This window comes from Thermobia domestica, chromosome 6 (genome assembly GCF_964235325.1).
Source record: "Thermobia domestica chromosome 6, izTheDome1.hap1.1, whole genome shotgun sequence".
Classification (NCBI taxonomy): Eukaryota; Metazoa; Arthropoda; class Insecta; order Zygentoma; family Lepismatidae; genus Thermobia; species Thermobia domestica.
The window spans coordinates 286,828,607-286,841,946 of NC_137459.1; the positions used below are offsets into that span (position 1 = coordinate 286,828,607).

General features: G+C 34.3%; 1 protein-coding gene across 3 annotated transcripts in view; it reads right to left on the reverse strand.

The window, feature by feature from the left end:
• Positions 1–13,340, reverse strand: part of LOC145688519 (lysine-specific demethylase 5A-like) — a 155,794-nt gene that overhangs the window by 96,574 nt on the left and 45,880 nt on the right. For 2 of the 3 annotated variants that reach the window (XM_081762870.1, XM_081762871.1), the window contains exons 4-7: positions 12,879–13,048; positions 11,535–11,642; positions 3,271–3,444; positions 225–374 (exon numbers count right to left, since the gene is read on the reverse strand). In XM_081762870.1, the coding sequence (XP_081618996.1) occupies positions 225–374; positions 3,271–3,444; positions 11,535–11,642; positions 12,879–13,048 (602 nt within the window). The remainder of the gene's footprint in view (positions 1–224; positions 375–3,270; positions 3,445–11,534; positions 11,643–12,878; positions 13,049–13,340) is intronic. The other variant, XM_081762872.1, reaches the window with a different exon arrangement.

Below are 13,340 nucleotides of genomic sequence, written 5' to 3' on the forward strand. Positions count from 1 at the left end.
ATGTTGAATTTCAATATTTCCATTCTTGGAGACTCCTTCCTACCCACAAAAGTGTATGTATTTTAATAACGTTATGTATTATATATTAGTAAACGAATTCAATGCGTGTAAAGAAAAAGCTATGAACAGCTAGAACAACTCCCTGGAATAGTCTCACACACCGATAAAGAAAAGTAGTATTGAAGCATAACCTACATGCAAGTATGAATGATATAGCAACTTACAGGATCGTAGTCATATTTGACTTTCTTGTTTCTAGTTTTCCTCTTTGCATCCGGTGTTTTTGTTACATATCCAGCCATCTTTGGTCCGGCTCCAAAAAACTGTAATCTCCTTAACTCCTTGTTTTCATCACCTCCAGGGTCTGAATCAGACTAAAATAACACATGATAATATTAAATTCTGTTCATTTAGCTATTGGCACGCACACACTTGCTTTATTTACTTGTTCTGCATTCTCCTGTATTTAATGCTGCTGAATAATTCAATACTTGCTGTGAACAATTCCAGATTTACTGAATTAGATTATAAACATCTATGCAGATTTCAAATTGATTAAACGAGCTGATTAAAATTTTTAAAACTGAATCGACATCTGAAGTAATTCTATTTTTCTAATATATATATATTTGAGTTTTATGTTCCACGTTTCTGTCTTTTGAGCTAAAGATGATAATGAGAAATGAATGCTAATGAAATGAATACTGAATGAACAATATTTAATACCCATGTCCTCAACATGTCTGCAACAAATAGGTCTTGCAATCGCTTGCCTAATGTCTTAGACCACTCGACCTAATTCTAAGGTACTATGAGTAAGTAAAAATTAACTCTAATATGTTTAGTATAGAAAGCATGAAAATGACAAAAGCTAAATATATGATAGATTTACACTATAACCCCTCCCTAAGTACATATAATTAAAAGAAGATGAATAAATAAGCAAATAATAAATAGTTCTAAGAGGCTATGTTTGTTAGTATGCAGATACTTTGTTAATGGCACACTACGGCAGTTAAATGTTATATCTCATGATTAAAAGGCTAGACTTGCGAAATGATTTTTGTGTATTTTTTTCTAGACACTAGACATCCTTCGAAAACTAGCTCTTTATAAGCTCACTCTAACAACTAACTCTACTTAAGGGAGATATGATTACTAACTACAATTCAACCTCGGAACACTAACTCATACTGTATGTGAATACAGTAATTGGGTCTCCTTTCCATGTTTCAAGTTTCTTAAGATACATTTATACAGTATGAAATAAATTTCATTGATGAGTTGATTTTGAGTTTAACGTCCCGTTCAGCAGCGAGGCTATATGAGACGTGGACCTACTGATTAACGTGGAATCCGAACCACATGAGCTCCCGCCGGGAATCGAACCCGGGCCTCCCACGCCAAAGGCGCGTACGCTAACCGCTTAGCCACGGAGGAGCTCTGAAATAAATTTCAGTTAAGGGAAAAATCAATAATAAACATTAGTATTAATTTTGATTTCAAATCAATTGATGGCCGATTAAGCTCAAATTCAGTTTGTAACAAAGAAAGGGAATATTCTTTTCTACACACCTAAACTTAGAATATTTTTTTCCGTACTTCATCTGCATAGTGTAGATGAGATAAGCAGAGTTTGAGCTGAACCCAATTTCATAAATAAATGACCATTTTTCTTAATATTGAAGTTTTCATTAGTGGGTATTTCAAGCTTTATCAACATATATAACGACACATGTACCAGCAAAATTCATTTTTTAATTTTCTTGAACTGTGTTTTAAGTTTAGGCTTATTTATTGAATGAACTTCGCAGTAGCATTTCCTTTTCCAATATAGTCATCTTACCGTTTTCCACTAACATCTTCCTCTAACTGGATCAAATTATACCACTCACGTGATCAGACGTCTATCAGTTGGTCAAATCAAGATGCTCCTACTATGACAGGAGTCTTCAACTTACCTTTCAGTATTTCTGTATAGTTGAACTGTATGAAACAGGAAATGTGTATTTGGTTTACTCGTACAAATTATTCCAAAACATGAAATCGGGTCAATTTTGTAAATTTTACAAGAAAAGAATTAAATTTTACCTACCTGATTATCCTTTATTTGTATTATTCTCTGATGTTTGGAGTTTTCTTTAAAATGGTATGCCTCATTACAACTTATTCAAACATAAGAATGCAGTATACTGGATTAGGTTTTGTCTTTTAAATCATTGACATTTTGCAGTGAGTTAAAAGTTACAAATTGAATTTTACTGTATCAGGGTATTTCGAATAGTTAAAGTCTGTTGCTCTTTCTTTACTGCATGTGCAAGCTGCCTAAAGTAAACGCAATGTCAAAGCTTCAACTTGAAGTAGTAGCTGAACTATTTAAGTTTGCACTTATCGAACTATAATAAACACCGTTATTGATATGAAACTAATTTTGCATAATGAATTGATAATGCAGTGATGCACCCAATAATGTGAATTTCGAAATTTAATGTATGTTTTTATTACATATATTACATAATGTATTTTCATTTTGCATGGCTATTCTACTCGTTAGGATAAGGAAGCGGTTTAGACATTAATTGTATTTAAAGTCATCGAAACCCCAGGGTAATCCGCCATGATTACGAACATTAGAAAGGATAGAAGGGCGAACTTAAAACAGGAAACAACTACGTTAACTCAACGTGCTAGATGAAGTTTCATATATTACTTCAAAACTGACGATGAATATTAAGACTTTATTAATAAAACATTTTATCGAATTAATTTATTAAAAATCAATTAGTTATGTGTACCTAGTATAATAAAAAATATCATAATACCTAGATGAGATTAATGATATTACAAATAAGCCACCAAAGCGAAAAGGGACTGTACTGCAATCTTGTGTTTGAACATAAAACAATGACCACCACAACCTGACGATGTTTGTGAACGGTATAATTCGCCTAAACTTTGAGAAATTATTGTGGTATCGCAAGAGGCATTCCGATACCATTCCTGAAACATCACTTTCTTTCTTAATTCGCGTTTTGAAAATATATTTACTAAGTTTATTGTGTCGCCCTTTTGATGATTTTTTTTTTTTTTTAATTTATTTTCAATGACAAAGTTCTGGCGAAGTTATACGTATATTATTAACTATTAAACAACTTGGTGTTAATAAATCGAAGTTAGTGCAAAATCCCTTATCCCAGGTGCTTTAAAAATATCTGCAACTTCCTCACACACCAATATCTTTTTAAAACATACATTCAGTTTGTAACTTGCCTGGTAAGTTCTCATTTTTCCTGGGCTGGGAATTCCACTTAATGGTTTTATATTTGGACAAGCTCCCCTTCCTGTTTTTTTCTGTGGTGCTTTAATCGCTTGGCGTGACGGAATACCATGAGGTTTGTATAAAAAATCACCTCTTGTCTGCTCAATTTCGCCATCATCCATAGCCTGAAAGTGTAAAAATGTAGCGACTCTTCCACAGAAACGAAGAAAATATCATCAGGTTTCAGGTCGCAATAATTTTATCTTCCGAAAATGCCTGAATCAAGTTTCCCAATACCTAGATCACGCCTTAAGATATAATTGCTGCTATGTTTATAACTGACGAAATACTAGAAATTCTAACGCTCCTAAAACTGCCCGCTTCCTCTAGTAAACTATGCTGATCAGGTTACGGATAGATCAGGTTGGGTCATTCGAAAACAGGCTATTAGGATTAGGAGTCCGGATTTCAGTCTGTGCGTGTATTCAAACTAGAATGTTAGTACCACATATCAAGAAAGCAATAATACGTAAAGCTTAAACCATATTTAATTTTCGATACGTCTTATATTTAGGTAGATAAACTTAGCACTTAATAAATAAATTTATATTAAAACTACTGAAAACATGAAATAAAGAGCACTGTAGACGTTACAAACCTTGGGCAACTCTCAACTATTTCCCCTTACGAATATATACAGTTTATAAGAGCCGATAACCCAAATAATACTAACATTTAATGAATTTAGTGATATTTGTCTGTACCAGAGAAATTTAACAGCTAAACTGCTTTTATTAGTACTACCTTTCCACCTTACTCGCTGATCGCTTCTGTAAATATTTCTTTATTTGACACAATTTATGCATTGAATAAGAGTCTGTATTCTATATGTATGTTGTCCTTAATTATTCATTAGGTTTGAATATAATGAAAAGGGGGAAAATTGATTTTCTTGGTATGTTCCCAGCGTCACTATCATGGAGATATGGGAAAAAGTAATACATTACAATGCAAATTTCATGGAGATATGGGAAAAAGCAATACATTACAATGCAAATTTCTGTGCGCGAAAGAGAAAGTTACATTAAGATTAATGGACACTGATCTTTCTTTTGAAGTATATTGCATATATCAAAACATATTAAGTACATTGTTAATGTATTCCTAAATTAAAACCCTCACAATACTTTTTTTTTTTTTTTTAAATAATAGTTTTTACTAGAAACAAAATGCATGTCAAATCTTCTCAACCATCTTTCTTGGGAAACATTTTACTCTTCTTTATACGTAGTGGCAGCACCAAGGATTTGTCCCCTTCACGACACACCCAAGTAGCCTGAATATCTAGCTCGTGCAAGGATTACTATGGTAAAAGCTAACAAAATTAAAAGTATAAATATTACATAGACAAAATAAATACTTGGTAAAATGTAATGAAAGAAATAAGTACATAAAAAGAAAAAAATAAATCACAAATAACGAACATGAGAAATAAAAATTTCAATAAAATCAATGAGAAAAGAAAAACCCTCTAGACACAATATGGGATACAAAATACTCCTAGAACGTTCATAAGGTTGGTGGACAAATAAGAATTAGAGCACGACCAGTGAAAACATCGTCATTTCTCAAGTCACAACTATTATTACGCAGTTATAAATATTCCCTGACATCTGAGTCTTCACGACATTTGACAAGATGCCGAATATTCGAAAGGACAATACACTTTAACAATACGGACAACTAATTTACTGTGAAAGTAACTAATACGGAAGTACGTCAATTAACTTCATTTCTACTATTACGTGAAAATGTCTGACAAATTTTAAAACATGGTTTTACCCAATATACGAGGAAGTGGTCAAGTTGTACCTCCAACTTGCTTCCGGCGTGTATGTCACATGACCAAGGCAGCTGAAGCCCTCGAAAGTTCTCGAAAAAAAATTCAAGACCCAAAAGTTTGTAGAGGTCGTCATGAAAACTATATTTTGGGATTCAGAAGCCATTTTGCTCACACATTATCTGCATAACGGGAGAACAATGATAGCAGATCACTATACTGACTTTAATGTTCGAACTGAACGGTGCGGTGAAAGTGAGGGCGAGAAAAGGTGTGCTCTGCCGTTGGTTTGCTGGTTTGCGTGAGCCTTTGGTGAACGCTGTCTCAGGTTTGATTTCCGCATTACCACGGTTCGGACTGAATCTTAAAACTCACTTCCACGTCTCATAGCATTGATGCTGAAAAGGGATATTATTAAACTCCAGCAAACAACGAAAACAAGAGGATTCTCAGAAGGATGTCCCTCCTCTTTTTGTAGGACAACTGTGATATTTTGAAGCAGATATAACTTTAGAGCACGGAGACCATTTCCCGTACACAGCAGACTTCGGTAATTCGTGTTATTTCCTTTTCCCACCCTTGAAAAATATTTGTAGGGAGATATTATTATTATTATTATTATTATTACGTAGAGGTAATAGCAGCAACACAGCAGTATTTCAGTAACATTTGACTTCTTTCCGGATCGGTTAAAAACCTTGGGAAGACGCCGTGCCAAGATCGTGTATCTTCGGCGTGAATACGTGAAATAACCTACGATTTTCACTCTTCTTTCTTTTTTTCTTGGTCGGATCGAGAACTTCTCAGCATCCCCTCGTAGCTTATTCTAATTCGCATCGTTTTAATCACATTGCCATGGGAGCACATTATTTTTAAAATCGCAACTGAAATCGGTAGTAAGTGAAGGCTACACCTATCAAGAGGGCGTACTTGGCAGCCAAGTCCGTATAATCGTTTCCTTAAACGTATCGTCCAAGCACCCACCACAGAACGACACCAAGCCTCGTTGCTGTAACGGTGGCATCTCACTAATCAAATCTTGGATGAGTGACTCTCAATAATTCTGCGTATACGTGCAAACGACGAAGCGGAAGTCTTATCGAGAATATGGATGCCTGCTAATTCAGCCATGACTATTGAACACAAGCATACATTCAGCAAACGAAATTTTCGTCTTGGAATCGTCAATATGTCTCTCATAAATATCTCATACATATTATGAAAACTGTAACTGCTTATTTTATTTTTCCTTTTCAGGTAGGTGAACCAATGAAATGAAAAAAAAAAAAAAGCCACTAACGAAAGAATAGTGGATTGACATCATTCTGTTTGATGAGACTGTTATCACCTGCCATATAGCACTTACATTCAATGAAACCCACAGAACGCAGATAACCCATAATATTGTGGCCAAACTTAGTTATTAAGAAATTCAGAAGGACAGGTTCCGTCGATGACAAACGCAGACCTGGAAGATCAAAGACAGCAACAGACGAAGGTAAGTCAACAATCATGACCAGGAGTTCGACAAAGGGGACCCGACGTCTCTGTGGAAATTGGAATCAGCCAAAGCAGTGTCATGTGCATTCTGCACGCTAACAAGTGGCAGCAATACAAGCTGCAGTTATTGCAACATCTTACAAAGGACAAACGTGACCGCAGAGTAGAATTCTGTGATTGGGTACAGAATATGACCGAGAATGTTTCTGGTTTTGTTAGTTCTATTCTTTTTCAGTTGAGGCAAATTTTTGTCACTGGACATTGTATCGGTTTACATGGTTCGATGGAGCGGCCACTCAGATCACCAGATCTCAAATCCCTGATTTCTATCTTTGGCAACTCCTGAAATCGACTGTGTACGAGATGAAAATTCTTAATGTTGACCATCTTAAAAGCAGTATCACAGAAGATTGCAATAAAGTAATAGGAAAAACATTTTCTCATGTTCGCCAAAATTAGTTAAAGCGCCTATCATATTGAACTTGGACATAGAAAGGGAACATATGGAACATATCCTTCAACTATAGCATAATAAAATTCCATCTGTAAAAAGAAAAACATTAGTCCCATTTTCTACAATTTGTGTGGAAGCATATGACTCACCCTGTAGAACATATCTAAATTGGCATACTGCGCTAGCAGCGTTCTGAGCTATTGTTGGTGTTCCTCGGCACATGCATCTGGGCTAAAAAATGCGCATTGGTTGAATGATTAGCTAGGGGAGAACAGAACGTACGAATTTTTAACAAAGGGAAGTCAAACTCATTAGCAACGAAAAAATGATCCGTAAAGGATACCTCTTCGCAGCAGACAGCTCGTAGAATGGTGTGCAGTGTCTCGAACGGCGTTTTGAATTCGGAATTTCTCATTAAATGTTAGGGTACAAAACGAAATCTCGACATTTTATGAGTGTGCAAAACTCGCAAAGGGCACTGGTGTTCTTAATTCTTCAAAATGAGTTGGTGGCGTTCCAAGTTAATTGTAATTCGGCATTTTGAATTCGGAATTTGTCATTAACTGTGGGGGTACAAAATGAAATATTGACATTTTGTGAGGGTGGAAAACTCGTAGATGACGCTGATATTGTTAATTCTTCGATACGAGTTAATGGCGTTCCAAGTTAATGGTAATTCGACGTTTTGAATTTTAAATTGCTCGGTAACTGTGAGAGTACAAAATGAAATATTGGTATTTTCTGAGGGTGAAAAATGTGTTCTACCTTATGGCAGGTTAAAACTTAAATTTCGCTTTTGTGGCAAATTTCAAATTTTGAATTTTCAAATGTTATTTTCTCGGTTTGGGTGATGGTATAAAATTTTTGAAAGAGGGTGCAAAACGGTGCAGAACTAGATGATGATGGTACTGCTAAAGGTTGAAAATGAGTTAGTGACTGAATACCATTAACTTGGAACACCATTTTGAATTTCGAATTTCTCAGTAATGGTGAGGGTACGAAATTTTTTAATCAAGGTGCAAAACGGTGCAAAATGGGTGTAAAACGATGAGATATAAAAGAATGAATTTTCGGATGGTGGCGTTCCAAGTTAATGGACCTGAGCGATTGACTCAGACCTGCATCGTGGAGCATGTCTCGAAATTCAAAATGGCCGAAACTCGTCAACGAAAGAGGTGTCGTACACCACGCTGACAATGTAAAATCATATACATTTTTAACGATTCGTTAGAAATTAAGAGAACTTGAATTGGAGGTTTTCATGGATCCACTGTATAACCCGGACATGGCGCCGTCAGACTGTGTCATTTGCTTTGTTCTCTGCAGAACTCCCTGGATGGTGTTAAGTTAATTTCAAGGGGCGTCTATTAAAACCAAGTGTCGCAATTTTCTGACCAGGAACCAAAAAGTTCTATAGCGATGGGATTATGGCGTTATCGGAAAAATGGCGGAAAATCATCGAACAAGATGGTGCACATGTGCTTTCATACTGTTATTTTCAAATCAAAACAAATGTCTTTTCAATTTTGACCTCCAAAGGCTGAATAGCTTTTAGACAACTTGATAGTTTGCATTTTATAAATAATACGGTAAAAAATATTTCTGCAACATAAAAGCATCGTATGCAATAAAATCTATCTTAGCGGTTATTCTCACATACTGTTGTAATTTAAATATGCTAATTAACTACAAAACACTATTGCACATTGTTCTTTTCTCTCATTACATATTACAACAGATGAAGATACTGATACTTCAAAGAAATATTCGAAACATCTATACTATCTCGCTCCTCTAAGGTGCGAAATGCCATAAGCAACGAAAATTAAGACCTGACCTGTCATCTTATTTTCCTTTTGTTTTAACACTTGGAATATGAATCTGCTCGTCATATATTCTAAATTTCTCCAAGTTGGCCAAAAGGAAAAGAAGTCGAAGACGTGATGAATATAAAGACATCCAAATACGTCTAAACTGAATTACGAAATGTTTTTGCAATGTATAAAATACGAATGGGAAGCCTAAATGGAGCCTATGTATTGATATATTTGTCGACAATAAGCATCAAAACAAGGAAGAGTACCACCGCCTGTTGTACGGAGAAGTTACTTTCAATGGTTTCTCATGGATTTACTTACTGACCTGAAACACACAATAGTAAAAGATGCTCTGAAAGGCTTACTAAGAAATGAAGATCACGTAGATGTCCACTTTACAGAAGTAAATTTAATAGAATAGGGACAACGTTGCTTCAATGCCGTCAACTTTGAAGATAAGAGAGGTGACTCACTCACAGAGAAATATGTAGTGAATATCGTACAGAAAATGCAACTTCTACAGAAACGAGGCAAAGTTATCAGGTTTTACTGTACATAATTTTCAAACGTTCTTATGCAGCGATAATGTGGTAGAACATTGTGGTTCTGAGTTCGATTTCCGGTGGGAAAACAATTTTTCGAAGTTTTACCCAGCATCGTGAGGCAACTTGATCACTACCCGTACTAGAGAGCTAAGGTGCTGAACCAGTCGAAAATATACGTATGCTGCACAGGCATGTAGTTCCTTACATTAACAAATTACTATTATTTTAGCACGTAGGAAGAAAGTGAGAGAACTCACAAAAAATTCCCTTGGAATTGTATTTTGATCCGATAAACAATGAACCTGCAATGTCTGTAAATATATAAAAAAGGATTTTTTATGTTTAAGAATCATAAAACGCATGAATCTCAGATTCAACTTTCTCTCTTCATTATGTAAGGTCCTATGTTCTTACAGCAGCTCTAAATTAAGAAATATGCTAGGATAAAAGTTCTACTAACACCATAACTTCTCATCTTGAGATCACTCCGAATTTTCAACACATTTTCAGCCAAATACGAGTCAGGTAAAAAAAAAAAAAAAAAAAAAAACTCTTAATTATAATGGGAATCTGAGCTCACCTAAAGATCATGTTCCGTTGGAGTTACGATCTTATATTCTTGTTTATTTAGATACAAGACGAAGATTAATTATTTCAAAACTTTTCTCATTCTTTTCTCCCTTAACGTTTACTTGGTACTTATTATTTAGTAAATAATCAATTTTACGTTGTTGAAACACAACTGACTTTTACAATTTAGCTGAAGCTACAACTTATTCAAGCACCACAACAATAAATACAAGACATCTAAGAGTAATTCATGCTTTTTACGAATACAAACTACGCCGTTCTAAAACGTTACTATCAAGAACGACAAAATATATGTAATATTACGCTAACGAATAAAATAAGAAAAATACAGCTAACGAATGGTATGTTACTATTTTTAACATGCAAAACAAAAGAAAACAGTTCAACACGAAGTGCGAAAAAAAAATAGTAAAAATGAACTGAGAAACAATGTACATACACTTCCACAGACAGACACATTAATGGAAATATGTAAGCAATAAATTCACACTTATCGACCAGGAGTGAATAGGGGAAAAAATTAAAGATGTTAAGCATATTTTTCAAATAAGAGACATGGAAGAACAAAGATGGTTATGTTAAGCACGAAAAGTACTAGTTCACGATTTGCTCACGCGACAAGGTACTTGTAATTGACTAAAAGGGAAATCGAAATATTTGGTATATCTGAACTTTGCTCTTCCAGGTAGTGTACACAATGGAAGACAACTCTTAAGTGTCAAATAATGTAACTGAAAACAAGTCTTTTAAGCGTTCCAAATAGAAAAACTACAAACATATTTATAGGTATACCACTAGAAATTTAATACCCTATATTCAATGAAGGTTATATATAACAATGTGGTATTAATACAGGTTCAACGTTATATCACTACTTATACGCATCAAAGCATTTAAAATAGATATAGGTCAGATTAGACGAGGAACGTTTACATCACTTCGGACATTTTTAATTAAACTGCTAAACACACTGTCAAGCTTCTTCCACGTGACGTACGTTACGTATATAAAACAATTTTGTTTATTATTAAATTATGATCAACAGTAAAGTTTAGATTTTTAGAATCTTCTCGTTCATATCTCAAGTAAAAACTCATTCTTATTTGCATGTTCATTTGGATATACACTGGTTATACGTGTAATCATCAGTCAAAAATTCCGACCCTTATACAATCACTTTCCCAAGTAGATTCCCGTGTTTTATCTCAACAGATGAAGGAATGAATTTTAATGAGATTTAAACTTAGAAGCATTGCAATTTAGTCAATTCTCGTCTACATTGAAATTCTCGACAATATTTCTCAAAGAAAATCTATCTTCTACACGTTTTACACATGTACTATTGTAAGTAGGGTAGTGAGCAGAAAAATACACTAAAACAAACGATCTTATTTTCCCCTATTCAGAACTCCATGATAGGTACCACAATGATATTCTTTATACACACACATACACAAGGCAGACACACTCTGAGATTCAAATATGCTAAAATAAAATCCACATTGAATTAAAATGTCAATTCGAATACCTGTGTCTTTCGGCCTCTTTTGACAGCTTTTATGTCAATATTGACATCTTTAACGTCCTTTACATCTTTATCATCCTTTTCTTCTTTTACGTCCTGTTTGACGTCGCTCTATAAAGATACCGAATACACGATATTCAAATTACTATACTATACAATATGTACAACAACTCGCATAAACCACACAGAAAATATATTCCAGGAATATTCAATACGTATTTCATTTCTACTTCAGGAACGTAAGAATGTCAAATAGACGAAATAGTAAAAATAATAATGTTACTTCTATAAACACGACCAACAAATGTAAACAAGAAAACATACACTACGCATTTTAGTGCAATATTTGGAATAGGAAGATATCGTAACAATGTGTTTATTGTAGGATGCTTAGTTACAGAAATCTATCAGCTGCAAAAACAGGTTTACAAAAGTATCTCGGACGCAGATGCCATAGAAACTCGAAGGCAAACTACTACATTGGACGGCTTCTCCACACCTGATTGGAATTTTTTGACTCCGCAGTTTTCAGCCCCACAACAACCGTGAGTCTGTGTTGGGAGAGAGAAAAATCTGTTCGAAGCTGCTTTTATTAACTGGAGTACTTATTTACAATTTCGTCTGTGAAAATAGTGAAAACAGTTCCATCAAAATTTTCTCAGTCTTACTCTACAACTACGCATAAATCAACTTTCATTTTATTTTTATTAAAACAGCAGTCTTAGCAGATGTCTCTGAACATTACACACTGAGGATTTTTAAATAACAATCAATCTATAGAAGTTGGGAATTACAATATTTTGATGTCCAAGAAAGCTAAGCTTACAAGAAAGAAAGAATTACAGTGTTTTCCTTCGTTCTTAGACTTTGTATCGAATATTGAATTATTATTTGAAGATTCTGGGATAAAAGGGTGGAACTCGACTTATGTCCTGTTTAGTAGTTGCGAGGTTATGTGAGTCATTTCACAAACTTATTTTTGGGTTGCGTGCCCAGGTGAAACTTCATCTGGCAGAAATTTATGCTATCGATACGAGGGTTAAAAAAAAGTTTTGAGATTCAACTTTTGAAACTTTCGTTCAGAACATTTAGTGAAACTGCTGTTGCCCTTTTATCTGAACTCTTGTTTACTTTACTACTAAGACAATTGTAATTATATATTTCACAGAAACTATTTTCTTGTAAAGGTTAAAACAAATTATTTTACCAAAGTAATAAGAATAGTTCATTGCAACATACATTGCTTCTGTTTGATTTACTACTTAAATTAGCGAACTTCTACTCTTGCAATGGCTAACTAATGAATATCTAACTAACAGTATCAGGTAGTAACAATGAAATACTTACAGGACTAACAACAACACTACTTTTCCGCGATTGGAAAATGTCATACGGGTAGAGAATTTTTTCGTAACACTTCTTCAACCATCCTGCGGCATTCTTCGCATCCTGATAACCCATTTTTTTGGCTATCACCTTACCCCATATCTTTTTCAATGTCACTTCCACCATTCCACCTACAATGAAAGTTTAAACAATAAGTGTGTATAGGTAATACGTCAGCACATTCTACTTGGAATCAACTGTGTAATGCAATGTTTGTCTATTAGAGTTAATTCAAATTACATTTTATGGTCTATTTCATTTAAAAGAAATAATAAAGTACCTATTGCAATTTATTTACTGTAATTTTAATTTCAATTAAGCGTAATTTCTTGTGCTTTTCTACGAATTACACTTTGAAGTTGCTCAATTATGTATTACGTTCTCCATAGCATCATTAATGGGTTTTTCATTTCGAAATATGAA